Genomic DNA, 22,027 nt, shown 5'->3' on the forward strand with positions numbered 1-22,027 from the left:
ATTTTATTTCAGGGCTTGTGCTCAAGAGCAAGGGAGACAGTGGAAGTGCAAGAATCCTCCCACTGGTTTTCCAAAAAGCGTTGGTAGGGATCGTTTTATTAGGCAAAGAGCGGGAATTGACATCACGGGTAAGGTTTGCAGGCTGGGCTGGGCAGAGCTTGTTAAGGGGTAAGGTATGCAGGTCAGCATAGCTGGTCATGATGGTTACGTTGAGTAACAGGCCACCTGGTGGTCTGGCCAGCGGCAACAATGCTGTAAATCAATTGTTCAGCATTCCTTCCTGAGTAGGGACACTCCACAGCCTTGGTTCGATTTCGGATCTCCTTAGGCCAGTTTCTGGAAATTTTTTTTTTTTTTTTTTGAAACGGAATCTTGCTCTGTCGCCAGGCTGGAGTGCAGTGGCATGATCTCAGCTCACTGCAACCTCTGCCTCCCGGGTTCAAGCGATTCTCCTGCCTCAGCCTCGTGAGTAGCTGCGACTACAGGCACGTGCCACCACACCCAGTAGAGGTGGGGTTTCACCATGTTGGCAAGGATGGTCTTGATCTCCTGACCTCGTGATCCACCCACCTTGGCCTCCCAAAGTGCTGAGATTACAGGCTTGAGCCACTGCCACCGGCCTGGAATTCTTTAAGTAAAAGGCATGATTAAACATGAAAGCCCCGAAAAATAATATAGTGTTAAATCAAGTTTAGCCTAAAACTGCCTCCTTACATCCTTTAAGTTTGGCCTGAAAGTTTCTCTGTACATCGTGATCTATAACAAGTGGAGGTATGAATGGACCATAGCCTACACCGTGCCAATCACCGAGTTTTGGCCAATCAAATGTAGCCAACTATTCGAACCATGTTCACAAAATGCAAATGCCAACCTATACCCAATCCAGCTGTTTCTGTACCCTTCCTTCCTTCCTTCCTTTTTTTTTTTTTTTTTTGAGACGGAGTTTCACTCTTGTTGCCCAGGCTGGAGTGGAGTGGTGCAATCTTGGCTCACTGCAACCTTCACCTCCCAGGTTCAAGTGATTCTCCTGCCTCAGCCTCCCGAGTAGCTGGGATTCAGGTGCCCACCACCACACCTGGTCAATTTTTTTGTATTTTTAGTAGAGATGAGGTTTTCTCATGTTGGTCTCAAACACCTGACCTCAGGTGATCCACCCACCTCGGCCTTACAGAGTGCTGGGATTACAGGCATGAGCCACCGTGCCCAGCCTCACTTCTCTTTTCTGTCCATCCCTTTCCTTTTTCTGTCCATAAATCTTCTACCACGTGGCTGTGCTGGAGTCTCTGAGCCTACTCTGACTCAGAAGGCTGCCCAAATTGTGAATCATTTATTGTTTGATTAAACTCCTTTACATTTAATTCAGCTGAAGTTTTCTTTTATCATTATAATGGCTACTTTCTTTTGTGAACCCTGAATATCTGAGACGGTTTCAGTTAGTTTAGAAAGTTTATTTTGCCAAGGTTGAGGATGCTCTCCTGTGACACAGCCTCAGGAAAGACATGTGCCCAAGGTGCTCGGGGCACAGCTTGGTTTTATACATTTTAGGGAGACATGAGACATCAATCAATATATGTAAGAAGTACATTGGTTCTGTCCAGAAAGGCGGGGACAACTCGAAGCAGGGAGGGAGCTTCCAGGTCACAGGTAGGTGAGAGACAAATGGTTGCATTCTTTTGAGTTTCTGATAAGCCTTTCCAAAGGAGGCAATCAGATATGCATCTGTCTCAGTGTGTGGCAGAGGGGTGACTTTGAATAGAGTGGGAGGCAGGTTTGCCCTGAGCAGTTCCCAGCTTGACATTTCCCTTTAGCTTAGTAATTTTGGGGCCCAAGGTTTTCCTTTCACACTTTGTATGACTATTAATTGGTCTTAATATGACTATGAATTGCCCCCCCCCCCCCCCCCCCCGCAAAGTGCTGGGATTATAGGCGTGAGCCACTGCGCCCCGCGATGCAGACTTTTAAAGTAACTGCTCCAAGAGGATTTCCAGGGACATATTTGCCTATTGCCAGATTTTGGTCTAGGACAAACAGGAAATTCTCCTGGCAGTGTTGAGCTTTAACATGTAGGTGCTTAAGGGAGGATGGGGGAATGGATGATTATTTGTCTAGAGAGTCTGCAGTGTTTACATGTCCAGGCTGAGGCCCGGGACAATTACAATTTAAGTTTTGCTTCTTAAGTGCAGGACAGTCCCTTTTCCAGTGTCCTGGCATTTTATAGTATCTGCAAGCGTCTTTTGGAGGGGAGGTTTTGGGATTGGTAAGAAGGATGGGGGGGGGTGGTGCTTTAGGTTTTTCCTAAGGCCACATTTGTGTTTTTGTAAAGACTCAGTAAAGCCAGGACATTTATTTATTTTTAAAAAATATTTATTTATTTATTTAATATGGGGTCTTGCTCTGTGGCCCAGGCTGGAGTACAGTAGCACAACCATAGCTCACTGCAGCCTCAAACTTCTGGCTCAGTCGATCCTCCCACCTCAGCCTCCCGAGTAGATGGAACTACAGGTGCATACCACCATGCCCGGCTAATTAAAAAAAAAATTTGTTTAGAGACAGGGTCTCACTATGCTGCTCAGGCTGGTCTTGAACTCCTGGCCTCAGGAGATCCTTTCGCCTCAGCCTAGAACAGTTATTTTTAATTCTTCAAAGAACTGGGTGGTGGACTCAGCTAGTTAAGGGATTGGCCTGCCCATCCAACTGCACTATTTTGAAATTGTCCCTTTATGTCAGAGAGAAGATTTCCAACTGATGTGGAAACCAAAAGATTCCTGCGTTCCAGGGCTTCTGAATTTAGAGCTGTGTGCCTTTGGAATGTTTTTATAAATCTTTTAACAGAGCCTTTAGGATAAATTCCTGCCCTCTGAGCATATCATTCCACTTCAGCCCATTGACCTGTAGAGGAAAGTCTTCCATGATATCTCCTATCAGACTGAACTATCAGCCTCCCACTGGGCCATGTGCAGGAGGAAGGTAGTGAAGGGGAGTTTATAGTGGGTGTAGATTTAAATTGTTGTTCTAAATCTGATTTCTGTTGTTTAATTTCATTAAGGAAGCTTTTAGGCTAGCTGTGATACTTTTTGTGTCCTTCTTTCCATTTCATCCTCCCCTGTAGGTAATTAGGACATTTGTTTAGGGTAAGTGTGCTCTAAAAATCCTTTTAAATATGAAAGCTTTTCTAACCCAAAAGATTTGTCATCTGGCCATTGACAATTTAGGGTTTCCAAAAGCATTCTTGTTCCAAAATACGATTCAAAACCAATAAGCCTTTATATGGCTTGACCATAAACTACGTAGCCAAAAAAACTTCAGTAATGATATATTTCAGGATCTTAATGTAATTAGTGCTGATTCTTTTCTCTCTGTACCTGTAACTAACAACAACACAACAGAAATTCCAGAAATATAGTCACTTCCTAAAAATATTTAGTCAATTGTCTAGGATTTTGGTCAATATGGCACCAAATAGATATTGGAACTTTAAAATATAATTGATTGATTTTTCGGAATAATCTGGAATTCTAGATGTAATAAACATTTAAAATAGGATTCATTTAAATTAAGGTAATTTCTCACACATCTTGTGTTATTTGGTAAAGACTCAGGACCAGTTTAACCTTTGTTACATTGATACTTAGAATATACAATCTCTAACCTCAGGATTATGAACAACCTAAGTCTGTAAATTCATGATTTTAACCTTTTCCTGCTCTTAAAAATTAATATACTATCTTAATTAGTTTAAAAAGCCAGTCCTTTTTATTCACAGATTCAACTACCTTTAGAGTGTTCTTAGGAAAAAAATTGTGGCAGAGTATGCAGCATAGGGTAAAAAGAGCACTGTGTACTACCGTATTTCCTGTAATCAAAAATCTGCAGTACAAAGCACGCAATAGTAGAAAACTGTGTTCTTCTGAAGCACAGGTGTAACGTGCATGTTGTAATGGATTTATCAGACTTTAGGAATAAGAAAGCTCTAAGAGTATGCTCATCCTGTTGGGAATAAATCTTTGGAATTTTAATTCACATGTGATTTGGAAAATCTACAGTAGAATCATTAAAAATTCAATCCGTAATCAATATTTGAGCCTATTGGTAACTATGTTTTCCTTTCTGTAACTGATGGATCCTGGTGGTTTGCCATCTTACGAATCAATCTCACACTGAAGATTCTTGGCCGAGGACTCAGACATGACGGATTGTGGCCTTTCTCTGTACCCATTGCCTTAGGAAGTCCTTGAGTATAATTGTAACCAGTGTGTTTCATTCTTTTCTCCTGTGGGTGTGGAAACCCCTTCAGGTTGGTGGCTACTGGGATAAGTCCTGTAGCACAGTGACTCAGCTGAAGGAAGGTCTCAATCGAATCCTCTGCCTGATCCCCTATAATGTGATCAGTCAATCTGTCTGGGAGTGTATTATGCCGGAATGGCTGGAAGCCATCAGAACAGAAGTCCCAGATAATCAGTTAAAAGAATTCAGGGAAGTATTAAGGTGGGTAAGTAGTTTAATGAAATCACTGTAATTATAATCATACCTAATGTTTGTTGAGCATGTACTGTATGCCTGTCACCCTACTAAGCATTTTATATAATCTCATTTACTTTTTAACAACCCTGTAGAGAAACTTGAAGCCCCAACGTGAAATAGCTGCAATACCTCCACCTAAGATGATTTGGCATTGTCCCGAAAAGATTTTTGTTCTTGTGGAATAGTAAATAGATAAAAACAGACGTTTGCTTATTTTGAAATTTTCAAATATAATTATAATCGGTAGGATGTGGTGGGAAAGTGCAAAGGGAAACTGTTTTAGATGCTAGGGAGCAACGCTAATGCCTTAGAAATGCAATTCCTTCTGTTAAACCTAATATGAGGAAGAACAGTAATGTTATTAACCACCATATGAATTATTTATAAGATCTCTATTTCAATGACATAAACTTCTCTTCTAGTAAAGTGAAACATGCTGCTAACAGTTCAGAACCCAAACTAATCTAAAAGACTTGGCTTTCCAAATAGGGAATAGTTAGAAAGACATTGGTGGCATTAGTAGAACCCGATCTATGCCCATTGGTCATTTACTTTTGTTGCTCTGCTTTCCAGCAAAATGTTTGACATTGAACTCTGTCCTCTGCCTTTCTCAATGGAGGAGATGTTTGGTTTTATTAGTTGTCGGTTTACAGGATACCCCTCATCTGTGCAGGAGCAAGCTTTACTATGGCTTCATGTAAGTGAATAATACTTCCGATCATTTTAGGAAATAATTCTTAGCTTACAAGCTTTAGATTCCTGGGTCGAGGGGGTGGGAGTTGTAGCAAAGAGTTCGTAAGTCCCTATGTTTGCCAAGAAAGAATATCTCCTATGCATAGATGAGTAAATTTCAAATATATGTTGCTCTAGTTGTGGGTAATAACATATAAATATATAAATTGTGCAATAATATTACTGAATTCATAGTAGCTTGAGGTCCTTTTATATTTTTCCATCAATGGCTATTAAATGTATAATAGTTGTCTTGTGGGATTCTGCTAAATCTTTGATATTAAACAGGTCCTTTACTTGGAAAGATGGGGAAGGATTTAGTGACTAGTTCGTGCTGTTCTCTCAGCCTGGGATGACTTTCTCTTGTGTCTCTATTTGTGAACTCCAACCTACCTTTTAAAGTTCATCTCAAAAATTATCCCCTATGTGAAGTTTTCTGCTACTTCAAGCCCTCATCTTCCCAGGTTCTCTGTGTGAATTTGGTTCTATTTCTGTCTCACAGTTTTTGTCTCTCTCTCCACCTGATTACAACCTCCTGAGTACAAGGGCCAGGTCTTACTCATTTCTGTATTTATAACCCTCTTCATCCTCTCCTCCTAGAATATAGCACATGCTTTGTATTTAAAAGTGGATGTTCAGGGCCGGGTGCGGTGGCTCATGCCTGTAATCCCAGCATTTTGGGAGGCTGAGGTGGGTGGATCACAAGGTCGGGAATTCAAGACCAGCCTGGCCAAGATGGTGAAATCCTATCTCTATTAAAAATACAAAAAATTAGCCAGGCATGGTGGCGGGTGCCTGTAATCCCAGCTACTTGGGAGGCTGAGGCAGAGAATTACTTGAATCCAGGAGGCAGAGGTTTCAGTGAGCCGAGACCGCACCACTGCACTCCAGCCTGGGCAACAGAGTGAGACTCTGTCTCAAAAAAAAAAAGTGGATGTTCAATTAAAGTTTATTAAATTGACTTGAATACCTGATATGAAGTTTGGGCAGTTTTAGAAAATGAGGACAGAATCAATGTTTAGGTTAACTACAGGTATAGATACATTTCTGTGTCATGCAAGGATAGGATTGCATAAGCTCTTCAAGTTGTAAAGATGCCTTTCTGGGTTCGAAACTAAAGAGCAATATTCTTCACATTTGACAAAGAGCAAAGAGACCATTTTTTAAAAAGTCAAAATTTGGGCCAGCTCGGTAGCTCACACCTGTAATCCCAGCACTTTGGGAGGCGAAGGTGGGTGGATCACTTAAGCTCACGAGTTCAAGACCAGTCTGGCCAACATAGCCAAAGCCCATCTCTACAAAAAATACAAAAATTAGCTGGATGTGGTGACGCACATCTGTAGTCCCAGCTACTTGGGAGGCTGAGCCAGGAGAATCTCTTGAGCCCACGAGATCAAGGCTGCAATGAGCTATGATCAGGCCACTGCACTCCAGCCTGGGCAACAAAGTGAGACCCTGTCTCATAAAAAAAAAAATAGTCAACTTTGGGATTTAGAATTTTAACCATTTATTCCCAAATGGATTTCGGTGAGGTAATTCTCCTTTGAAGAAAGCCAGTCTTCCTACACATGGCTGGATGTTGCCTCAGTTACCCAGTTGCACAGTCCTTACACTGTTCTCCTTGGGGATGAGCCCATACAGCTTTGACCCGTATAGCTACAGCGGCAACATTTACACGTTTTACGGACTGGGCTTTCATCCAGCCTTGATTTATAAGACAGAGTGCTGCAGCTGAAGGAGGTTTTCCAGCCTTGGTCTATTTAGAGGATAGAGTGGACACTATAGTGGTTAGAGTTGACTCATTTATAATTAATTGTGGAAACACATGCAAGAGCTCCCATGGGCCAGGCACTGGAATAGGCACTGGAATAAAAGTGGGACCAGAAATAGTCCTTTCTGCATACTTGCTTTCTTTAAGCAGCTCTCAGTGGGAGGGATAGGATGAGGTAATTAAACAGAAGAAAAAGTAATAATTGCTCTAATAAAGGTATGTATAAAGGTTAAGAAAGCACAGAACAGGGATGGATTAATTCTGTCTGAAGGAAGAAGGCATTTTTTTCCAGAAAATTAATGACAGAGAAGGTGACTTGATTTGGGCCCAGATTGACACCAAGTTGTACCAGACAGCAAGATGGGATGGGTCATTGAGATCAGAGTGGGGATGGACTGGAGAAGCAGTGCTAGTCTAGGAGAAAGGTGGGGACCTGAGGCACTAGCGGTGGGTATGGAGAGTCGGGGACAGCGTCAAGAGAAACTGAGAAGTGTTAGTAGAAAGAACATGGTGACCTATTAGATGCTGGGGGTGAGGAAAGGAGAAAGTTCAATGATAACTTTGATTTTCTTAGTATGAAAATTGGAGGATGACTGTTGATAGAATACATGCAAGGCTAAATATCCTCATGTTCAACAATTTGCTTTGGAAAAAGAAGGCTAAATGTAGCTTTTTTGAGTTTTAAAATTTACATGTGTTTTTTGGGGGATATATGCCTTTTTTTCCCTAGGTATTATCGGAGTTAGATATCATGGTTCCACTTCAACTCCTAATAAGTATGTTTTCTGATGGAGTTAATTCGGTCAAAGAGCTGGCAAATCAAAGAAAATCAAGAGTCAGTGAACTGGCAGGGAACCTTGCATCTCGAAGGGTAATTATTGCCACATTTTTTCTTGTCTTACTTTTAAAAATTTTGAAAACCCTTGTCAGTTATCCTAAGCCTGAAAGTACTGTCATAAGAAACCAAAAATGTGTTTTCCTCCCATCTTGCTGTGTTCATCTTTTAAGTGCATTAAATAGTCACATTTGTTTGGTACAGTATATAATCAGTAAGTTATTGAGTTTTCATTTTCTTTTTAATTGCTTTGAATTTTAGCTCTCTCCCATGATGAAAAAGAGTAGCTTTTTGGTAACATTCTATTTTTATGAGTCTCCTGCTGAATAAGAATTTTTCACCAGCTCCTAGGCAGATCAGTGCTTCACTTTGGGGGTGAGGAGTTTGGCAGGAGTTTGGATGATTTTTTTTCCTTGTCTTTTGGGAAGATATGATCAACTAGTGGTGAATGTGAGGGATGCTGTCACTGTGAACCAACTGAGCCCACTTTCTTGACCCCTTTGCATCACTGTAGATGAGAAAAGTCAAGATAGTCTGGTCTAAAGTGTATACAAACTGCTGGACAGCTTTGATTATTTTTCTATGGAGGCCTCTGCTGATGTAGAGTCTCTGCTGATGTGCTGCTGTTCTCAGGCCATGAGCAGCTGTGGAAAGGTTGACTCTTATTGCATGGTTGGCAGAAAATGTTCACCACTCTTTCCTTGTCAAGCCTCTCTACAAAATTTCCCCCACTGTATGCCACAGGCCTCCTGCCATTCCTCCTGATATCTAGGGATTAAAAAATGGAACATGATTATGGGTTTGTATTCATTGTTTTTAAAGAATATCATTACTTATTTTGTCATCTGCCTGATAGGAGCCAGCTGCCAACCATCTATACTTTATTTCTTTCTTCCGTAACCTTTAAAATGACATTCCTTTGTGTGGCACTTTACTCTGTGCAATGTGTTCACAATAAACAATATCACAGGATTGTGTGAGGCAGCCAGGGAAGAACTCATTATCTTCATTTTACAACTGCCTAACCTGATGTTCAGTGAAGTGAAGTGATTTCCTACAGATAACACCGTGAATGCTTGGGTATTCTCATTCTTAATGGGGTCATCTTCCTCTTTACCTTGAAAATGGTGTTTGAAGAGCTTTGTTGTTACCACAAAGATTTTTAAGACAGAAAAATATCCTAGGTGATAGGTTCAATCACATCCCAAACCTCAGCATCACTCAATATAACTTTGTAACAAACCTGCACGTGTCCCCTGATTCTAAAATAAAAATTGAAAAAGAAAAAGAAAGAGAGAGAAATATGATTTGAGAGTGATGTACAGATGTGTTAGTCAGGATCCCGATTCAGAATTTATCCCAGATAGTTTAAATGACGACTTTAATGGAGATTCTGCCTATAGTGTTATGGGAAAGCTTAAGGGAGCTAAAGGAGCAGTACGGGTGCACAAGGCACTCAGAGTCCAGGAACAGTCCAGGAGAAAGTCCTTACATCCCCAGGGCTGAAGGAACAAGGGAAGGAGCTCCTGGGGTACCAAACAGGAGCTAAACTGTAAGAAAGGGCTGGTTGGAGAAGTTATGGAGTGCTAGAGATGCTCCCAGAGATGTAGCACCCAAGTAGGCAGGGAGAAGGGGAATACTTCTGCCTCTCTCTCCTCCAGCTTTCAGGACTTCTGCTGGTGCCTCCCATTCACTGAACCCAGCCAGGTTTGGTGACTCATGCCTCTAATCCCAGCACTTCGGGAGCTGAAGTGGGAGGATTGCTTGAGTCCAGGAGTTAGAGACCAGCCTGGGCCACATAATGAGACCTTGTCTCTACAAAAAATTTTTCAAAAAATTAGCTGGGCCTGGTGGTGCAAGCCTGTAGTCCCAGCTACTTGGGAGGCTGAGGTGGGAGGATTTCTTGAGCCTAGGAGGTCAAGCCTGCAGTGAGCCATGATCATGCCGCTGCACTCCAGCCTGGGCAAGAGAGCAAGACTCTGTCCCAAAGCAAAACAGTGACAAAAAAATCCAAAGAATAAAAAACATTGACTTAACCCAGCTGGAAGCTACGCGGCAAAGGAGCCAGAGGAGACTCAGTCCATGACTTCTTGGGCATAGAGTAGGGCCAAGGAGGTAGTAAAGGTCTGAATGGGGGTTGGGTGGACAAATGGAGAATAATCAGTATAAAAGGTTTATCATATATTGTCGACCCATAATAGTTTACTACTTGTAATCCCCAGAGACCATCTTTTAACCAATCGTGTCAATCTGAGATTCTGTGCTTCTGATTCTAAACATTATCTTGCAATATTTTACTTTTGTAAATTCTCATTTTTCAGGGTACGGTTTTCAGTATATTCAAACAATCTGGTCTAATTGGACATGTTTGATGGGTTGAAAAATGTAATGGCAGATGCCTTCATTCTTTGGCGTGTTGATGTCACTTCCTGACAACTAGGAAGTTTGAGTGGTTTTAGTTTTTGTTTTTATATATTGAGAGAATCCTTAGTATTTGGAGATACTAATGCCAATGGTTAAGGAAGGAAATAAGTGTGACAGCTGGAAATACCTTCCATAGAGTCCCCAGATATTTTACACAGCCATTTGAGCTTCTGTGAGTTCATTTCTGTGTTGCCATTCTTTCTTGTAGGTGAGTGTTGCCTCTGATCCTGGTCGACGAGTTCAGCACAATATGCTCAGTCCATTTCATAGTCCTTTCCAGAGTCCGTTTCGGAGTCCTATGCGTAGTCCATTTCGTAGCCCTTTCAAGAATTTTGGACACCCAGGAGGAAGGACTATTGACTTTGATTGTGAAGATGATGAAATGAATCTAAATTGTTTCATCCTCATGTTTGATCTTCTCCTGAAGCAGGTAGCTGAAGCATGAGCTTCCTTTAGTTCAGAGGTGAAGAATGAGAGAAAGCATTGTACAGCAATTCTTTCCATGTGTCGGGCATCTCCACACTTACCGAAATGATGCAGCATCACCCAAGACCTTTTGCAGACTCCTTTGGGGATTTCCCAGAGAGTCTGAAAACTACTTATGTGAATATCTGCAGTGATGTTGACATATGAGAATGGATTGAATTTTAGAAACACCTTAGCGTCATTAGAATTGATTCTGTTAAGTAAATTGCATGAACAAAAAGTATGATACTATTGTTGGGAGGGGCAACAACTCTATAGTGATGAAGCTAATTTTAATATATTTCATACATTCATTTTTAAAGTTAATTTTAAAAGAGAAGTTAAAAAGGTTTTGATGAGAACATTTCTTTTTAACCTTTTATTTTGAAACAATTTCAGATTTGCAGAAAAGTTACAAGAATACTATAAAGAATTTCCAAATACTCCTCCCTGCAATTCTCCCGATGTTAACATTTACCACATCTGCTTCTCTCTCTCTTTCTCTGCATGTGTATGCATTAATTTTTTAATAGATTGTTTGAGACTAAATTGCAGACATGATGTCCTTTTATCCCTAAACACTTCAGAGTGTATTTTCTAAAAAATAAGGACATTCTCTTACATAAACATAGTACAGTTATCAAAATCAGTGTTATAGTACTACTATATAACTTACAGAAATTATTAATTTTAAAAATTGATATAATAGTATTATCTTTATAGCAAGAGAAGAAAGCCTGGCTTTGATTAAGGAACAATTTAGAAGCACTCATTGCAATTATATGTACTGTTTCCTTTGTCTTCTTTAATCTAGGACAGTTCCTTCGTCTTTATCTTTCACATCCTTGACTTTTTAAAAAAAATTTTTTTAAATTTTTGTGGGTACCTCGTGGGTGTCTATACTTATGGGGCCTTGACATTTTTGAAGAGTATAGTCTAGTTATTTTGTGGACTCTCCCTCGATTTGAGTTTGCCTGATGCTTCCTTATGAATTAATTTGGGTCATGCATTTTTTGGTAGGAAGACCACAGATGTGATGTTACGTCCTTTGTAATGCATCATGTCAGCAGGCGTAAGATAATAATGTCCCATTACTGCGATGATAACTTCGGTCACCTTAACGAAGTGACCAAAATCTGCCAGATTTTTCTGTGATAAAGTCACTATTTTCCCTTTTGTAACTAATAAGTAATTTGTAAATACCTTATGGATTTCCTATTTATTTATCAGACTTTCATCCACTAGTTTTACCATCAATGGATGATTCATCAATTATTACTATCATGACAGTCAAGTGATAATTTTCCAATTCCATCATTTCTTCTAAATGTATTCGCTGGTACTCTACTGATGGAATAGTTTCTCCTTCTTTCCCATTTATGTGTTTATTTATTTATCTACTTATTCCCGCAGTGCCCAGGGATTTTTATGTTATTTGGTGGGTTATAATCTCTTACTGTGATTCTGTATCTTGATGCTCGTGTTCCACAAATTGGCCAGTGGGAATCTTTTCAAGCTGGCTCCTGTGTTCTTTTGGCACGTCCACATCATTCTGTGAACTCTTCCTTAATTTCTGGTGCAACAAGATGTTCCGGGCTCATCTTATATTTTCCTAGCCCCAGCCCTGGAATTCAGCCATTTCTCCAAGGAGCCCTGGTTCCTTTTAGCAGCTCATGGTATTTAGAAACCAAGATCTGGACTCTAGGTGAGGAGGAGCATTTTTAAAATGTGTAAAATCTCACAAACTGATGAGCCAAAAACAACAACAGCTCTCTCATGATTTTTAAAATAATTCCAATTGCTTCGTCTTGTGTTTATATTCCTTCTAGAAACAACCCATGGACAGCAATGTATATTCATGGTCTTGAAGCCTATATTGTCTTTAAACAATTCAATATTGCTGCCAGTTAGTGAAAATTATCCCCAAGTAGTGTGCCAATGGAATATTGGACAAATGGACCAAACTCCTTCTTCTTCTTCTTTTTTTTTTTTCCTGTGTGTATGTGTGTGTGTGTGTCCTTTTTCCGATGTCTTTCAGATGGAGTTACAAGATGATGGAATCACGATGGGTTTAGAGCACAGCTTATCAAAGGACATTATTTCTATTATAAACAATGTCTTCCAAGCCCCCTGGGGGGGATCCCACACCTGCCAGAAGGACGAAAAAGCAATCGAGTGCAACTTATGTCAGTCTAGTATCCTCTGCTATCAGCTTGCTTGTGAACTCCTGGAGAGACTAGCTCCCAAAGAAGAAAGCCGGCTGGTGGTAAGCAGTTGAAGAAACAAGATGACCCATGTATAATAGCATTAAAGACTGCAGTAGCTGATGTAATGGAGTCTTCCTCCAGCATCATCTTAGACTCCGTGCTGGGTTATACGTGAGACTGTTAAAAGAAACTTTTCCCATTGCTTCCGCCGACTCAGGCTCTTGGAAAGGGATACAAACTGGAGCCACACTATACAGAATTCTATTAAGTGGCTTGAGTGAGGGTTGTAGCGCCTCCATTCATATGGTTTCATGCATTACTAGTATTCTTGAAATAACTTTTATCACAAAGTTATATTACAAAGTTTAAGTGATAATGAATACTGTAAATTTTTTTTTTTTTTTTTTTTTTTGAGACAGTGTCTCACTCTGTCTCCTAGGCTGGAGTGCAGTGGCTCAATCATGCTCACTACAACCTTTGCCTCCCAGGCTCAGGTGATTCTCCCACCTCAGCCCCTCAAGCAGCTGGGACTACAGGCACCCACTACCATGCCTGGCTAATTTTTAAATTATTTTTTGTGGAGACGGGGTTTTGCCATGTTACCCAGTTGGTCTTAAACTCCTGAGCTCAAGTGATTCACCCTCCTCGGCCTCCCAAAGTGCTGGGATTACAGGCGTGAGCCACCATACCTGGCCAAATGTATGCATTTTTAAATTGTTTCTCCAGCTAGCTGTTGACAGACACTTGGGTTGCCATACCTTGCTGTCTGTAACTCACATGTTATAGCAGTTTCTTGCTCCTAAAAATTTGACTACCCTGGACAACCAGTATTTGTGTCTTTAAATTTTTTTTAAAATTTATTTATTATTATTATTATTATCAGAGATAGGGTCTTGCTCTGTCACCTAGGATTGCAGTGGTGGGATCATGAATAGCTGCAGCCTTGAACTCCTGGGTTTAAGGGATCCTCCCACCTCAGCCTCCTGGGTAACTGGGCACAGGCATGCCACCATGCCTGGAGAATTTAAAACATTCTTTTAGAGATGAGGTCTCACTGTGTTGCCCAGGCTGGTCTCAGATCCTGCCCTCAAGCAATCCTCCTGCCTCAGCCTCCCAAAGCACTGGGATTCCTGGCATGAACCAGCGCACCTGGCCAGTATTTGCATCTTGTTTTTTGAGATGGAGTCTTGCTCTGTCGCCCAGGCTGACGTGCAGTGGTGCAATCTCAGCTCACTGCAACCTCCGCCTCCCAGGTTCAAGCAATTCTCCTGCCTCAGCCTCCCTAGTAGCTGGGATTACAGGTGTGTGCCACCATGCCCAGCTAATTTCTGTATTTTTAGTAGAGACGGGGTTTCACCATGTTGGTCAGGCTGGACTCGAACTCCTGACCTCGTGATCCGCCCACCTCGGCCTCCCAAAGTGCTGGGATTATAGGCGTGAGCCACAGTGCCCAGACATTTGCATCTTAATATAGCTCTGTGAACCCCTTATTATTCCTTCCTAATTAAGTCCTGTTATTGAATAACATGCACTTGGGTGGGAGTGACTTGAGGTGAGAAAGCAGACCTAGGAAGATTTAATGATGTTTTTGATCTTCTATATATATTTGAAGTGAAAGAAAATGTTTCAGCAATAGCGGATAGAGCTTTCTTTTCACTGTTCTGGCAATAAGCTCGAGGTCTTTTGGGGTGTGGTGCCTTGGCCTCTGGCGGCAGCAGCATGGGGCCCAGGACACAGCAGGTGTGCAGTCCAGCTTTGCTGAGCTGAGTGAACTGTTCCTGACACCCCTCCAGGGCCGCTTACCTGGCTGCCTGTCCTGTTTATTTCAGGAGCCCACAGACAGCCTTGAGGATAGCCTCCTTTCTTCCAGACCAGAGTTTATCATAGGCCCTGAAGGGGAGGAGGAGGAGAATCCTTCAAGCAAGCATGGGGAGAACCCAGGCAATCGCACCGAGCCTGTGGAACGTGCTGGTAGGTGTGCTCTGACTGCTGGGGAGTGTACTGTGTGCACAGGGCCTGATGTTCAAATCACTGGGTTCTTGGTTTAACATCGACTTGGGCAAATTCAGACGTGGTTTCCTTAGTACAGACTCATGCAGAGGAACATTTCCCAGCAGATTATAAAGTGAACAGATCCATTGCAGTTCCCATAGAACCCAGTTCCCTGAGCATCTTTCTGGCAGTAGGTGCTGGTTTTCAATAAAAACTCATCGCCTCGCTACTTACAATGCCTAGTGTTCTCTGTGGACCAAGGCTGGGTGCTGACAATCTTGACAGCCACTTAGGGCATCTGGCCAAAGCAGAGTGTGTTTGGATAGAAGAATGGGGCTCTGGCGGTTGGGCTGTGCAGGTTGAGCTTGGAGGCTACTTTGTTGGCTCTTAGCTGGGGCTGGGGAGTGGCCTCTTTCTCATTTGTCTCAAGGTTCTTGGGTGGACGCAATGGGGGCAAGCGAGATGGCAGACATGCTCAGGAATCGTACTCTAGCTCCTTTCACATGACGGCATTTAGGGATTTCAGGATGTGGCCCCACATGCCTCTGGGAAAGCCTGATTTCTAGCTCTGGATGGTGGCACTCTGGGGATCTATATGAGACCTGGGGCAGATTTGGGCAGCTTTTCAATCTTCCTGCATCCATGATCTGAAAGAGTTGGAATAGCTTGCTCCTGATTGGGTACAGTGGCTCACGCCTGTAATCCCAGCACTTTGGGAGGCTGAGGTGGGCGGATCACTTGAGGTCGGGAGTTCAAGACCAACTTGACCAACGTGGAGAAACCCCGTCTCTACTAAAAATACAAAATTAGCCAAGCGTGGTGGCTCATGCCTGCAATCCCAGCTTGCATGGGATTGAGGTGCAAGTGAGGCAGGAGAATCACTTGAACTGGGGAGGCGGAGGTTGCAGTGAGACGAGATTGCGCCATTGTGCTCTAACCTGGGCGATGAGAGTGAAACTCTGCTCAAAAAAAAAAAAAAAAAAGCTTGCTCCTGGAAGCCCACTCCAGTATTAGGAGGCATGGGCTTGGCATCATTCCTTCAATGAGCAGCGGATATTATTAGGGGACTGTTTTCTGGGGTTCATTGCAACTGTGGAGGTGTCTTATTCAGATGAAAGTAACCTTACAAAATCTTTGGTCGGAACTAACTGCTTCTCCATGGATCATACGAACAGTGAATTGTGTATGAATATCTCACCTCACACTATTTCATGTCATAAACCTTAGAATTTGAAGGAATACCTGAGATTATCTGGTTCACTGGTTTTCAGTGTGCATTTCTTGGAGTTGTAAAGGCTCGGTGTGATGTCTTTTGGAACATCCTCAATTGGGGCAACCCCTGGGGGAAAGAGGAGGGCAAAATATAAAGACCCAGCAGGCTCCCCACCTTGCTTCTGCCAGATTACTCTGACGACTTGTTCTCTTTCGTATGTTGGAGTTCTTTTTTTTTGAGACAGGGTCTTGCTCTGTCATTCAGGCTGGAGTGCAGGAGAGCGTGATCACGGCTCACTCCAACCTTGGCCTCCCGGGCTCAAGCAGTCCTCCCACCTCAGCCTCCCGAGTAGTTGGGACCACAGACATGCTCCACCATGCCCAGCTAATATTTTAAAACTTTTTGTAGAGATGGGGTTTCACCATGTTGCTCAGGCTATTCTCAAACTCCTAGGCTCAAGCGATCCACCCGTCTCAGCCTCCCAAAGTGCTGGGATTACAGAGTGAGCCACAGCACCCGGCCATGTGTTGGAATTCTAAGATTTTCTGTAAACAAAATATTCTGCAGAAAAGAAGTTTACAATCTGCTGATCCAGTTTATTTAGGCTTTGCACTTGGCAGATGAGGAAAATAAATCCCAGATGGGTTAAACGACTTGCCCCTGGTCATGTCACTCCTACTATTCATTCACAATTTGTACTTCATATTTCACATGATTCCAGAGCTGTAACGGAACATCGGAGTCACTGAGAAGCAGAAACACAAACAAAAGCTCCACTCCCCAGCTCCAAGTCTGGGTATCCCTGGGATGGGGACCTGGGAATTGGAAACAACTAATTAATGGCAGAGTTGGGACTAGAACCCAACTTCTAGTTTAGTTTAGGATTAATTAACTTGTTTTAGGTGCTGCAGCAGCCAGGGCCCAGGCCTACAGTTATGTTTCTCTTAAGCATTCATGCCTAAGGGAAGCTGGGACTTCACGCATGATCCAATAGACTCTCCTCTTTCTATGCAAATATATTTTTTAAATCTAAGCTTGCACACAGATCAATTAACTGCTACTACTTTTATTTCTATGTAATATTGTATTGGAACAATGGTTAAAACTAAGCAATTTTTTTTTCTTTTCTTTTTTTTTTGAGACAGGGTCTTACTCTGTTGCCCAGGCTGGAGTGCAGTGGTGTGATCTCGGCTCACTGCAACGTCCACCTCCCAGGTTCAAGCAATTCTCATGTCTCAGCTTCCTGAGTAGCTGGGACTACAGGCGCCCGCCACCATGCCCAACTAATTTTTTTTTTTTTTTGAGATGGGTTTTGTCATGTTGTTCAGGCTGGTCTTGAACTCCTGACCTCAAGTGATCCACCCACCTCAGCCTCCCAAAGTGCTAGGATTATAGGTGTGAGCCACTGCACCTGGCCAGCAATTTATTTTTAAATGTTTTTCTTTTCCTTGCTGAATTGTTATACAGTCCACTTATTAAAACACATGCTTTGTTCTCCCCTGCATGCTCCTCCGGGCTCCTGTGGCAGCTTTAGCCTCTTTTCCTGGTCAGGCTCTCTGTTGTCTTGCAGGGTGCAGTTATAAATTGTCTCCTCAGGAGAGCCCCTCTTCTCTTTCTTCCAAGACCAGGGTTGCCTGCTGTTCAGAGCCTCCCTCCTGCTTCTGCTCTGTGGGCCTTCAGGTGGTGATCTGGAGCTCTACCGTCCTAGAATTCAGGGGTGCTCTGTCAACACGTGTTCAGAGGCTTCCCCTCCCTTCTAATGTGATTCCCTTTTTCCCATCTTGAGGCCTGGCCCCTATTTCCTGTAGCGGTCAGATATGTCCACCACCAAAAATGTATTGAAAACGTTCACATCAAACAAAACAGTCAAGTACTTATGACAAGCATTTAAAATACCTTCAGGCGGGAGATTCCCAATGGACTTTTCAGTATCTAGACCAAGAGAATTTGACTGCCATTGCCTCTGATCCTAGGGATTGCCAAAACGTGTAATGGTGATTTTAACACATTTTGCATTAGTTTCTGCATCTGATTAACTTGTGAATTCTTTTCTCTAGCATGTCTCACGTATAATATATTACTGCCCCTAGTATGGGGGCAAAAGTTTTAGAGATCCTCACGAGAGGGTGAAAATAATGAGTAGTTGTTCTCATCTAAATATGTTCAACTGTTTCAAAATGTGCCTCTTTTTGTGAGAATCCATGGGATAAACCCCTTTAATTGGTAGTACAACTTGAACAACTCTCTCTCTCTCTTTTTTATCTTTTTTTTCGAGACTGAGTCTTGCTCTGTCGCCCAGGCTGGAGTGCAGTGGCACGGTATCAGCTCACTGCAACCTCCACCCTCGCGGGTTCAAGCGATTCTCATGCCTCGGCCCTCAAGTAGCTGTGATTACAGGTGCCCACCACCACACCCAGCTAATTTTTGTATTTTTAGTAGAGACGGGTTTCACCATATTGGCCAGGCTGGTCTTGAACTCCTGACCTCAAGTGATCCACCTGCCTTGGCTTCCCAAAGTGCTGGGATTTTCAGGCATGAGCCACTGCGCCTGGCCGAACACCTCTCATACCTGCATATCTCCCTTCCAATTAGGAAGGCATAGCTAGCCAGGTTCCAAGTCCCTTCAGGGAGCAGCAGAACTAACAGAACTAGCAGCACTGTGCAGTCCATCATGTATGCAGATGTCTCTGGGTAGGGGTAGCTCTAGGGAGCCAAAGACATCTGAATTCATGAGGGACTGCACGGTGGGAAATGGAAACTGAGAATTCTCAATTCAGAAGATTTCCTGCACTAGTATCATAGCAGGGATATATGCTAATTTGGAGAGCAAATAAAAACATTGCTCAAACAATGTTGCATATATTCTATGTCAATTTGTTACTCCTGTTGGTTTTTATGATCTTGATAAATTGATGAATGATGGGGGAAATGAAGAGTTAGCCTAATTTTTGTGTAATTATTTCTTCACAGCAGTAAAGAATGATACTGAAAGAAAATTTTGCTACCAACAGCTTCCGGTAACATTGAGACTAATATATACCATTTTCCAGGTATATTTTCTGATATCTTTGAATACTTGGCTTGCTAGCATTACTGTTTTGGATAACTTAGTAACCATGTGGTTTTTTGTATAGGAAATGGCTAAGTTTGAAGAGCCAGACATTCTTTTTAATATGCTCAATTGCCTGAAGATTCTTTGTCTGCATGGAGAGTGTTTATACCTTGCCAGAAAAGATCACCCTCAATTTTTAGCCTACATTCAGGACCATATGTTGATTGCAAGGTATGTCTTCCTAACGGTTTATTTTGTTTGTTTATATATTAAGCTTTAGTTGTGAAAATTCAAGTTAGATTAAGATTTACTGGCTTGTTTGGGTTATTTTTCAAGCCAGGACAGCTCGATTGCCTATAACTGCTTTTATTTTCCTTTTTAGTCTAATTTAAAAGTACGTTAATACAAGGAATGGTAATTTCCATTTGCCAGATACTGAATAAATAGAAAAGTGAAAATAAAAATTATTTTATGCCTTTCACTTGTTAGATGGCTTAAGAATATAGAAAATATAGAAAAATGCCCCAAAAATGTTAATATTTACCTAGTATAATTAAGGACTTACCTACCTTCTTACTTAAAATAGAACTGCTAATAGAGATCTAAATCTCTCCATATGCTATCTGATAAGTTAGTTTTTAGAGACTGGTAAGACATTTGGAAAATTATAATAAAACGTTACCCTAGATTTACAGTGTTTTTCCTCCTGAAAACCTTAAAATAACTCTTGCAATCTTCCTGGAAATAAATCAGAAACATCCTTATTTTATATGTATGAGAATGAGTCAGTAAAAAAGGAAAAGATTGGTTCAGGTTAACCTGATGACAAATCACATTAAGGCTCTATCTTTCTTTACTCATTTTGTTTATTTATTTATTATTCATTCAACAAATATGAGGGCTTATTGTATACATTCTTGTTCTAGGTTCTTAGGGAATTTGCAATCTAGTTTGGAAGGGGTGAATCCAATATAGAGAAAAGGTGACCATCTAATTTAGTATTCAAATTTGTCTACATTTGAGAGTGAAGAGAGCTGGTCTTCATAATAACCCCGAGAGGATGAATATAAACTTGACAGTCTTGGTTAAACTAAGATTCATATTCATGTATGTGTACGTCACTGTCAATCCAAGGGAATGTGATAAATGACTGCTTGATACAGCTTAAAGGTGGGAGAGAGCATTTCTGGATGAATGATGAATGATGAAAGGCTCTGGAGACAATACTGCTTGAATGGGCATTGAGATAACGACAGAATTTTCATTGGTAGAGATTTGAGATGGGTGGGACATGTTGTAAAACCTGGGAATGTCAAGAGCAAACAGATGGGAGACTTGGAAAGAAGGGACCAGAAATGAGCAGGGCATACTTGGGGGATACCAAAGCTTTATTTTATTTTTATTTATTTATTTTTTTTTTGCTGGATGGTGTGGATGTAAGGGAGTAATGGAAAATGAGGCTGGAGAAGTAGGTTGGGACCCAAGTATGCAGGGCCTTGAAGATAGGGATTTTATTTAATGATGTTTGGAGATCCATGGAAGACCTTAAAATAGAGTCAGAGATGTGCTTTACTAGAATGAGTATGGAGAAAAGAGAGATTTTTGGAAACATCCAAATTTAAGAGAGTGCTAAGAGCACATTGCAAAGGCTTACTGAATATAAACACACAACGCAGAACTTTCTTCTGAAAGGTTTGTTAGAAGAGGAAAGGAAACATCAGATACTTAGAGAGAAAAGGGAGTAGACATTAAGGATTTTTAGGATAAAGAAAATCTGAACGGCCAGGCGCAATGGCTCACACCTGTAATCCCAGCAGTTTGGGAGGCCAAGGTAGGCGGATCATGAGGTCAGCAGATTGAGACCATCCTGGCTAACACAGTGAAATCCCATCTCTACTAAAATACAGAAAAATTAGCCGGGCGTGGTGGCGGGCATCTGTAGTCCCAGCTACTCCGGAGGCTGAGGCAGGAGAATGGCACGAACCCGGGAAGCAGAGCTTGCAGTGAGCCGAGATTGCGCCACTGCCCTCCAGCCTGGGCAACAGAGCGGGACTCCGTCTCAAAAACAAAAAACAAAAAACAAAAAACAACCACAAAAAGAATATCTGAACATACTTATGGTCAGTGGGAAAGGGCCAGAGAAAGTAAACAGTTAGTGGGCCCAAGTTTTGGAAGGCAGGAGAGTGTGCGATCAAGAACAAAGGGTCGGCCGGGCGCGGTGGCTCACGCCTGTAATCCCAGCACTTTGGGAGGCCGAGGCGGGCGGATCACAAGGTCAGGAGATCGAGACCACGGTGAAACCCCGTCTCTACTAAAAATACAAAAAATTAGCCGGGCGCGGTGGCGGGCGCCTGTAGTCCCAGCTACTCAGGAGGCTGAGGCAGGAGAATGGCGTGAACCCGGGAGGCGGAACTTGCAGTGAGCCGAGATCACGCCACTGCACTCCAGCCTGGGCAACAGAGCGAGACTCTGTCTCAAAAAAAAAAAAAAAAAAAAAAAAAGAACAAAGGGTTGGGTGGAAAACAGGAAGAATACCCTTTCCTTTGAAAGAAGATACATTTTGAGGAAAAGAGAAAGTGTTAAGGAGAGTTTATAACAGCTGACTTAACCCTTAAGAATATTAAGGTGTTGATGTCTTCTCCTGAGAGGGGGATGATAGACATTGTATTGGGAGCTTCAGGAACATGGAAGAGAGTACCAGATAGCCTGCATGAGGAAAGCATGCAGGCTTTAGGTTCGGCTGAGGTAGCTAGCACCAGTTTGCAGTGGACCAAGTTAGTAGGGATTTGGGTTTCTTTTCCTCCGGTGCTCAGCA

The 22,027-nt window shown here is 42.1% G+C and overlaps 1 protein-coding gene across 16 annotated transcripts in view; it reads left to right on the forward strand.

The window, feature by feature from the left end:
• UNC79 (unc-79 homolog, NALCN channel complex subunit) overlaps positions 1-22,027 on the forward strand; it is a 277,231-nt gene that overhangs the window by 134,848 nt on the left and 120,356 nt on the right. For all 16 annotated transcript variants that reach the window (XM_073998138.1, XM_015454151.4, XM_045396908.3 and 13 more), the window contains 8 exons: positions 4,295-4,485; positions 5,095-5,218; positions 7,755-7,895; positions 10,492-10,713; positions 12,787-13,014; positions 14,785-14,926; positions 19,131-19,210; positions 19,295-19,443. In XM_073998138.1, the coding sequence (XP_073854239.1) occupies positions 4,295-4,485; positions 5,095-5,218; positions 7,755-7,895; positions 10,492-10,713; positions 12,787-13,014; positions 14,785-14,926; positions 19,131-19,210; positions 19,295-19,443 (1,277 nt within the window). The remainder of the gene's footprint in view (positions 1-4,294; positions 4,486-5,094; positions 5,219-7,754; positions 7,896-10,491; positions 10,714-12,786; positions 13,015-14,784; positions 14,927-19,130; positions 19,211-19,294; positions 19,444-22,027) is intronic.

The sequence above is a fragment of the Macaca fascicularis genome, chromosome 7 (genome assembly GCF_037993035.2).
Source record: "Macaca fascicularis isolate 582-1 chromosome 7, T2T-MFA8v1.1".
Taxonomy (NCBI): Eukaryota; Metazoa; Chordata; class Mammalia; order Primates; family Cercopithecidae; genus Macaca; species Macaca fascicularis.